The sequence below is a fragment of the Elephantulus edwardii genome, unplaced genomic scaffold (genome assembly GCF_000299155.1).
Source record: "Elephantulus edwardii isolate Elephantulus edwardi_28Jun2011 unplaced genomic scaffold, EleEdw1.0 scaffold00053, whole genome shotgun sequence".
In the NCBI taxonomy this organism is placed as follows: Eukaryota; Metazoa; Chordata; class Mammalia; order Macroscelidea; family Macroscelididae; genus Elephantulus; species Elephantulus edwardii.
The window spans coordinates 3,589,171-3,598,877 of record NW_006399803.1 but is presented as its reverse complement, the minus strand read 5'-3'; the positions used below and the strand labels follow the sequence as shown (position 1 = coordinate 3,598,877).

The window sequence follows — 9,707 nt, the reverse complement described above, 5'->3', positions numbered from 1 at the left end:
GAACATATATATCTGGATATAGATAGGCATGGGAAAGTGTTATATACCCAGTATATAAGGTATTATATACCCTGAATCTCTTTACCCCACTTCACACCCCTTTCTTGTGCAAAACTCCCACAGTCTCTCTCCTTGTTCTAGGCATTCAGCCTTGATCTCTTCTCTTCCAGGGGCTTTTTGCTTAGAATTGTGACAGTAATGTCTTCCCCTTCTTGCTTCTTTGCTTCTTTATTTCTACACACCCTTCACCTCACTGGCAGGGTTAGGAGCTCCCTTCTCAGTGTTCTCTAAGCTCTTTGCTACAGTCACATGGCTGCTTTTTGATGTTTACCTGCCTTCTGCACCATTCAATAAGCACTCTCACTCTTGAGAGTGAGGCACTGGTGTTTCACCTTTATATGTTAGCATCTGTGATGTGCCGTACATGAGCTAGAAACTCAGTAAATGCTTATTGAGCAAATAAAAAGAGAAATGTTTGTGCCCTGGAGGTAGGATGAAAAGCAACATATGCAGATTTTGTAAGAATGCTTTGATGTTTTCATTCCCAAAGGTAATGGATTTCCATTTTAATGATCTATCCTGTGGTAGCAAGTCCATAGTCTTTTCTGTTGAGTCTTTATTTTCCTGGAACAGCATTGGGTTCTTTAAGGATTATCAAGACTGAGATGTGGTCTTCACCCTCAAAGTCTGATGATAGAAATGGGGATGTAAAACCAGGTCATGAAACCATCAGATGACAGTAAAATGCAAAATTGATTGAGAAGAGAAAAGGGGAGGCAGGAGAGGTGGTTGGAAAAATGCTTTGTGAAGAAGAAAGACTTGAATTAAGCTGGATGGTGTGCAGAAGTCATTTTCTGGTGCTAGTTCTATTTCTGGTGCATTTCTTATCTTAGCTTCTATTCATAATGAAAGTCCTTTAGTACCATTTTGTTCACTTACTGAAACAACCTTTTCCTCCTAGGCGAATTGTCTATTTGTAGATGCCTGTTATAAAGTAATACCTAAAGAAAGCAGTTGTATAACCACTGGAAAGAAATGAAGGATGGAAAATAACTAGAGTATTTGTAATTTCATTCTCAATTATACATCAGTTTCACAGAGTTTACAGATTTTATTTCAGAAATTACATTGAAACTTCTACGTCTTACTTTTTAAAAAGTAATTATTTTATTTTTTAAGAACTAGAGTTGCAGAAAAATATATATAATATATATAAAATAATCATGTTTATATGTTTGATGCCTTCCTTTGTATTCCTTGAGTCTCTCAAGAAGAGTGAAAGAGGAATTGTATACATTTGGCAAGTTGGATGAAATATGTCTTTGATCATATTCTCTTCTATCAAGATTATTTTCACTTGAGGGTTCAGATTACAACTGTTTGGCAGGAAGGACGAGAGAAATTCTCTTAATAGAATGTGATTTAATATACTGAATGGCAGTCTGTGCTGCGTCAGTCTGCTTGGGAGGAGGATTAGAGGAAATGTAGATGAATTAGTGTATCTGGATGCAAAAATATTTCAGGCATCTTTTTAAAGGAACATCAGACCTTCAGTGTCCAGTTCTATAAAGTTGCTTCTCATTGACAGGCTTCTCCTTGTAGGAGTGAGTCAGGAACTGGTCCCGGACTCTCCTTTGCTGCCTGCCTATGTAATGCTCTGCCTCACAGACAGGGAATGTGGCCCAAAGAGAACTGAGTGCCAGAATCTTGTCTTCTGAAGCCAAGGAGCTGCTTGTGTCTGACTCACTGTAGAGGTTATCCTGTTCTCTACTTCAGAACTGATCATATTTTGCTACTTCTAGCCAAGTCCTGAATTGGCAGCTGTAGATTAAGCAAATGTTCAGGGATTTACTTTTAGACTGTACTGTGGTTCCATTTGAGAGCTTCTTAATTTTGAAAGGCCTCATTGCTTATGATCACTGAGGGAACCAGGGAAGGCCTGAGTACCCTGGAATGCCTGCCCCTATTTTCCTTGGGGTTATTTGCAGAGAAGGACTGGAATTAAGCTATCCATGCACAGGGAAAAGTGGTAGACTCTGTTCCAAAGTAAGACTGTATTTCAAAAGGATAATAAATCAAAAGGAAAACTATAACAGTGGTCCATCAATGGGTTTTGGTTCGTTTGCCTGAAAAATTACCCCTTCTGTTTGGGAATGAATTACTCTAATTAGTCTTATTGTGGTCAGAGGTTGTGGAAAAAATGAACTCATTCAAAGTGGAATAATTGGATTCTAATCTATATATTTGAGCTGAGACAGCTCAAGGATTTACAAGGGGACATAAACTAGGGAGAAAGATTTGCCAACAGGTACAGGGTTTATCTCCTGACCTGCCATAACCTACTTCTTGCTCCTTGCTTCTCAACATAGAAAAAGGTCGGGAAATCTTTCTTTAGCAGATTCTTCTGCTTGGGATCATCCTGTCCTCGCCCTCTAGTTGCTACCATAAGAGCTTTATTCTCAAGACGTAAGTGCCGTTTTTAACTTTTTCATCACTGAATTCAGCTCTTCTCTTATTGTTGTTGTTGTTCAATATCGTTGAGGCATAGACAACTCATAGCGACCCTATGAACAAAAGACCTGAACACCTGTATAACTTTCATCGTTTCTTCACGTTCATAGAGTTTCCGGAGGCAAGTTATTTCAGAAGTGATGCCACTCCTGCTTCCAAGCTTGTTTTAATCTGGAAGCTCCACCAAACACTGTCCAGCATGGGTAACCATTCTTGCATTTGACACATCAGTGTAGCATCACAGCAACCACGAGTTATCTCTGTACAGCAAATGGAATGACCAGTGCTATACCATTTAGAAGAATGTTGGACCAAAAACAATTAAAACCAGACCTGAGGACCACAGATTAAAAATCTCTAGACAATGATTTTTAAGATGTTCTGTTGGAGCTTCATCTCACATATTTTGGCATGTTGTTAAGGGGACTCAGTCTTTAGAAAAAGACAACATGCTTGGAAACTTCATGTGTCAGGGAGGGCTGGGAAGACCCTCAGTGATGTGAATTGACACTGTGATTTTCACATTGGGCTCCAGCATTTCAGAAATTATAAGGGTGGCACAGGACAAAGCAGGGTTCAGATCCATTGTTCTTAGGGTTGCTATGAGTGTGGTGGATTGATAGCACAAAACAACAACATTCATTGTTTTGGTTGAAACTGGGCAGAGTTGGAATTATTTTGCACAACCATTTGTTTAATTTCTTTTTAGAGTGACGGTTTACAAACCGTACTAGTTTTTTAAATAGTCATTCATAGATATTGTGTTGTTCCTTGGCAATAATTACCACTGATTAATCTGTTATCATATCTATTCAACTCATTTTTTAAATAAAATTTTATTCTGATTTGCTTACAAAGTTTGCATACATTGTTTTTCACACCAGATCTTTCCTGTTTCCTTTACCCTCTCCCTCTACCCTTCAAATCGTGCAACCCTATGATTACCCTTCTGCCTATCCTCACTCTTCTGCTCCTAACCTCCACCGCCTTGGATTCTTATACCCCTTTTACTAGTTATTTTTCTATTTGTCCTTACGGGACTGAGTTAGTTCATTTAGCATAATGCTCTCCAATCCCTCCCAAGTTAGATAGTAACTTTTGAAATCATTGCTCCTGCATGATGCATAATATTTCAGTCTGTGAATGTACCTGCATTTCTCAGTACCTGCATTTGGGCTGTTCACATGATCTTGTTGTTATGTGCTGTCGAGTCACCAGCAACTCCTAGCAACCCTATGTACAAGAGCCTTAAATCCTGCTCTATCCTGTGCCAATCTCACTGTCTCCAACACACCTACCCCCATTACTCCAGTCACTGAGTCAGTCCATGTCATCCAGGATCTTGCTCTCCTGTGCTATCCCTCCATCTTCCGAAGCATAAGACCCCCCTCTCCAAGCACTGGTCTCTCCTGGTAACATGTCCAAAGTATGTCAGACAAAACTTCAGCATCTTTGCCTTTAAGGAGCAGCCTGGTTTCACCCTCTCCAGGATTAACCTGTTCATTCACTTAGTCCATGGAATATTCAATACTCTTCTCCAACAAAAGAGCTCAAAGGTATCAATTCTCCTTCTATCATCTCTACTCATTTTTCAGCTCTCTGATGCATAGTAAGTGATTGCAAAGACCATGGCCTGGATCAGGCGCACCTTAGTTTCAAGATTGACATCCTTGTTCTTCAGTACTTTGGAGAGGTCTCTGAAAGTAGACTTTCCCAATGCAGTATGCCTTCTCTTTCTCCTCCCTCCTCCCCGCCCCCGGCTGCTGCTGGTGCCAAGAGTGTTGATTGTGGAACCAAGAAAACTAAAGATGTTAATAGTTTCAATCTCTTCACCATCTATCATGATGCTGCCAATCGACCCAGTGGTAAGAATCTTTGTTTTCTTTATATTAAGCTTCAATCCATTTTGAAAGTTGCAGTCCTTGACCTTCTGCAGCAAGCGCTTCAGGTCCTCCTCAGTTTCAGTAAGCATGGTTGTGATCTTGTGATGGTGAATAATGCTGCTATGGACATTTGTGCACATATCTCCCTTTGTGTCCCATTTCTCATTTTCTCAGGGTCTATTCCAAGTAGTAGAATAACTGGGTAATGTGCAATTTCTATGCTCAGCTTTTCGAAGAAATGCCAAACTATCTTCCAGAGTGGTTTGTACCATTTTACAATCCCACGAACAGTGCACAAGAGTTCCTATCTGCACTTCCTCTCCAGCATGTATTACTTGTTCTCCTATTAAACTTTTCTACTGCTACTAGGGTGAAATGGTATCTCATTGTGGTTTTGATTTGCATCTTTCTTATTACCCGTGATTTTTGAGCATTTCTTCATGTATCTATTGGCCATCCAAATATCTTCCACTGTGAAAGGTCTTTTCCTGTCTTTAGCCCATTTTATAATTGGATCATCAGTGTTTTTCTTGTAGAGGTCCTATAGGATTCTGTAAACTTTTGTTTTGGGACGCTGTGTGATTGTCAAATATTTTTTTATCCCAGTCAGTAGGTTTTCTTTTCACTCTGTTGGAAAACGTTTTTGATGCACACAGGGTTTTAATCTTTAGAAGGTCCCATTCTTCAATTTTATCTTCTCCTGGTTCTGGCTGTATTTGTCAGCCTTTTTATACCATGTGCTAGACCTTCTAAGCTTGATTTGACTTTATATCCCTGGAGCCCTTGCCTCCTCTAAATCCAGCTTGAACTTCTGGCAGTTCAATTCATGTTTACAGCAATATTATTCATAAAAACAGAGTTGGAAACAGGGTTGTCTTTTGGATAGTGTCTATCATGAATGGTCTTTATAGTTATTATATAGTTACTACATATATATATATATATATTTATAGTTATTATTATATGATCTTTATCGTTTTGGGCTTTACCCCTAGGTCTCTGATCCACCTTGAGTTTAGTTTTGTGTATGGTGAGAGATTTGTGTCTTGCTTCAGCTTTCTACAGGTAGTAGTCCAGTCTTGCTAACACCATTTGTTGAAGAAGTTGTCATTTCCCTATTTGATAGGTTTTTGTTTCCTTGACAGATATCAGTTGGTCATAGATAGATGGATTAATTTCTAGGTTCTCGATTCTATTCCACTAGTCTATGTGCCTGTCATTATACCAGTACTATGCTGTTTTGGTAGGTTTTGAGGTCAGATAGTGCTGTGCTGACCATTTCATTCTTGTTTACAGAAGTGCTTTGCTTATTTGAGGTCTCTTTCCTCTCCAGATAAACTTGCCAATTGGCTTTTGTATTTCTTTGAAAAGTGAATTTGATATCTGTATTGGGCTTTTAGTAAAATTGCCATTTTTTTCTATATTGAGTCTTCCTATCCATGAACAGGGAACATTTTTTTTAATGGTCTTTTATTGTGTCTTGCAGAAGTGTTCTTTAGTTTTCTTTGTAAAGGACTTTTGTGTCTCTAGTTATATTTATTCCTAAGTATCTTAATTTGTCATTGGCTGTTGTAAATAGTGTTGATTTCCTAGTTTCTTTATCTGTGATTTCTTTGTTACTATAGAGGAATCCCACTGACTTTTGTATATTGATCTTTTATCCTGCCACTCTACTAAATTGATCTGCTAGTTCTTACAGGTTTTTGTTGAGTTCTTGGGGTTTTCATTGTATACTGTCATGTCTTCTGCATAATCAGCGCCTTCTTGTGTATTGCCTTTGCCTTCACCTTATATATTTCTTGTTACTTTCCTCTCCTGCCCTTCCCATCCTGTTAACCCTTGAAGATTGACTTGGTGTGTAAACCTTTTCTAAGCTTTCTGTAACAGGAGTCTTGTACAATAAGTGTCCTTTTGTGATAAACGTAATGCCACTTGAGGTCTGGTGTATTAGTGGTCAGGGGTTGTCCTGCCTACAAAAAGGTATATGGTCTGAGTATACAACTACGTCATGGGAAATAGATAGGCAGTCTTTTCCCTGACTTACTACTTCTGAAAACCCTCTGGAAGGTCAGCTGTGAGTCACTTCTGACTTGATGGTACATAAATAATGTAACAGCATAATTTGTTCTAGATTTATTTATTTTGTACACTAGTCCCTAAATTCTTAATGATTTTTAAGTGATACATAATACTCCATTGTGTGAATGTACCAAAGTTTCTTTAGCCATTCATCCACTGATAGACACTATCCAAAAAACAACCCTGTTTCCAACTCTGTGTTTTTATGAATAATATTGCTGTAAACATGAATTGAACTGCCAGAAGTTCAAGCTGGATTTCGAGGAGGCAAGGGCTCCAGGGATATATAATTGCTGATGTCAGATGGATCCTGGCTAAAAGAGAAGAATAACAGATAAATGTTTGTTTGTGCTTTATTTGGCTATGCAAAGACATTTTACCATGTCGGTCATAACAAATTACAGCTAACATTGAGGAGAACGGGAGTCCAAGGACATTTAATTGTGTCCATGTAAACAAATTGTCTATAGCTAGACCAAGAAGCTGTTGTACAAATAGAACAAGGACTACTACCTGGTTTAAAATTTAAAACGACATGCATTAGAGTTGTATCTTTCACTATACCTATTCAATCTGTATGCTGAATATATTAAAGAAGCTGGACTCTGTTAAGAAGAATGTGGCTTCAGGATAGGAGGAAGGCTCATCAGTAACCTTTGTTATGCAGATGGCACAATATTAACTTGCTGCAGGTGAGGAGAACTTGAAACTCTTGCTGCAGAAGGTCAAATACGGCAGCTTTCAATATGGATTACATCTCAATGTTAAGAAAAAAAAAATTCTTACCACTGGACCAATAGTCACCATCATAATACAGAAAAGATTGAAACTCTCATTGACTTCCTCTTACTCGGATCCACAATCAATTTCCTTGATACCAACAATTAGGAAGTATTGCACTAGGAAAATCTGCAATTAGAGACTTCTCCAAATTATGGAGGAGGAATGATGTTAATTTGTGGACTAAGGTGTGCTTGATTCGGACCATGATCTTTTCAGTCATTTGCTGTGCCACTGAGAGATGGACAGTGAATAAAGATGGCAGATGAACAGTTAATTCCTTTGAATTGTGGTTTTGGAGAAGTGCACATAATTTCCTACAGACTGCTAAAAGAACAAATAGATATACCTTGGAGAAGGTGCAGCCAGAGGACTCCTGAGAGGCAAGGATGGCAAAGCTTTGTGTCACATACATGACATGTTGCTAGGAAAGGCTGTTCCTTGGAGAAGGACATCATGCGTGAAGAGGTGGGAGGGACAGTGAAGGAGAGCAAGACCCTCAACCAGGTGGATTGACACAGTGACTGAAGCAATGGGTTTGAGAGTGTCAGAGATTGTGAGTTGGCACAGGGTCGGACAGGATTCATATCTGTTATTCATAGTGTTGCTCTGAGTGATTCTCAACACAATGGAACCTAACAATAACAAACATGAGTTATACAACCACTTTTTAAAATCAGTATCTTGGGATCTAGCTTATTATGAACATAGAATTATTACTAGCAGACTTGAAATCCATCCAGGATGATTTTTCAGAGAAATTTCCTTGTTCCTGATGTTCTTTCAAATTCCATTGTTGTTAGTTTCTGTCAAATCAGGTCCAGTTCACGGTGAGCCCCTGTATGCAGATTATAGCTGTACTCCAGAGGGTTTTTAAGGCTTGGACCTCTTTGAGTACAGATGGCCAGTCGTTTATTCTGAGTTTAAACTGCCAATCTTTTGGCTAGTTGTTGAACTCTTACCCATTTACACCACCTCAGAATCCCTTTTAAGTCCTAGAAATGATTACAAATATAGGTAAGGTCAACCCAGAGCATTTAGTGCCTGGAGGTATGGACCTTTTCTTGGTGGTTATTTGCTTCCATGACATTTTGTTGGTTGAATGTTATGATTAATTACCCATGAAACAACAGTGAAATCTATCCCATTTGGATAGTATGCTGCTGCCCTTGCAGGACACCTGGAGAGGTAACATTTATCAGGGACTGTGGATGTGACTGCCAAGCCCAGGCTCTGATGGGTGCTGCTCAGGTGTGTTTTAGGGAAGCTGGGCTACTCTTGAAGCAGGAAAGCCAGTGGAGGAGAAACAGCTGCTCTTTCAAGCTCTGCATTTTTCACCAAAGCCCATAATGTGTATAAATGATGGGAAGCATATTTCATAAAATGGTCCTCTGTGAATGCATATATCATGCAACCCATGTAACAAATGCTTTTTAGGTTTGGTTTAAATTCATCCCCTGCAGTCACTGCAGGGGCTTGATTCTTATATAACATCCTCCTTAATGTTCACAGGAAAATGAAAGTTTCTCTATGTCCAGGGATTTTATTAAGTTGGGCTATTAAATTGTAATCCAACATACCAGTTCAGAAGACAAAGTCCCTCTTGAGTTGTTTAAGTTATATACACTAAGTGGTGACTGGGAATGGCTTAAAAAAAATCCATCAGGTGGCTGGATAGAAGAGTGACCTGCAGGACTGGTGCGCTGTTCTTGAGGTTATCGTTGGAAGCATTTTAGAGCTGAGGAAATCCTGTGGTTGCCATTAAGACTTGGTCTTCTGTTTGATCTGATTTTAATTACTGTGAGGCAAATACTCTCAGTATGTATTATCTGTGATTTCTTTTAAGCAACTTGGTTTTAAAACACAACCCAAAAAATTATGAATGGCATTTGATTGGCTAATCAAATAATGTCATGTAATTATTTCTGAGATTGTTTTTCTTTTCTCTTGTATTTTCATTGAAATGTAATGCCTTTTTTTTCCTTTTAGGTGACAGTGCCCACCCTCCTAAGGAGGAGACACCTACCAGCAGTCTAGACTCGCTTTCCTCACCATCTCCTACCGCTGCAGCTGTCCAGGGGCCTCCAGGACCAGACAGAAACCACCTTCTCACAGATGGCGAGAGCTCTGGGGATTGGACAACTGCTTCGTAAGTAACTGCTTCTGTTTGGCACTGAGGAAAAGTAGGCCTTGACTTTTTTCTTTTTTTCTGAAATTTACAAGGTTGGTGGGTTCTGAAGTTGTCAGTCTGGACGTTTGCTTTTTGCCCAGTGGGAAGTGGGGCTCCATAGGGAAACAGATCCATCTAACACAGCCTTTCCTCAAAGTTCATTGAATGGTGGTGGTTGTTGTTGTTGTTGTTATGTGCCGCCGAGTCGTTTGCTACTCATAGAGACCCTATGCACAACAGTGCTAAACCCTGCTCTATCCTGCGCCAACCTCACTGCCTCTGAC

The 9,707-nt window shown here is 39.3% G+C and overlaps 1 protein-coding gene across 1 annotated transcript in view; it reads left to right on the top strand.

The window, feature by feature from the left end:
- ARHGAP10 (Rho GTPase activating protein 10) overlaps window positions 1-9,707 on the top strand; it is a 446,487-nt gene that overhangs the window by 397,485 nt on the left and 39,295 nt on the right. The window contains exon 20 of the mRNA XM_006886993.1: window positions 9,243-9,402. Within this exon, the coding sequence (XP_006887055.1) occupies window positions 9,243-9,402 (160 nt within the window). The remainder of the gene's footprint in view (window positions 1-9,242; window positions 9,403-9,707) is intronic.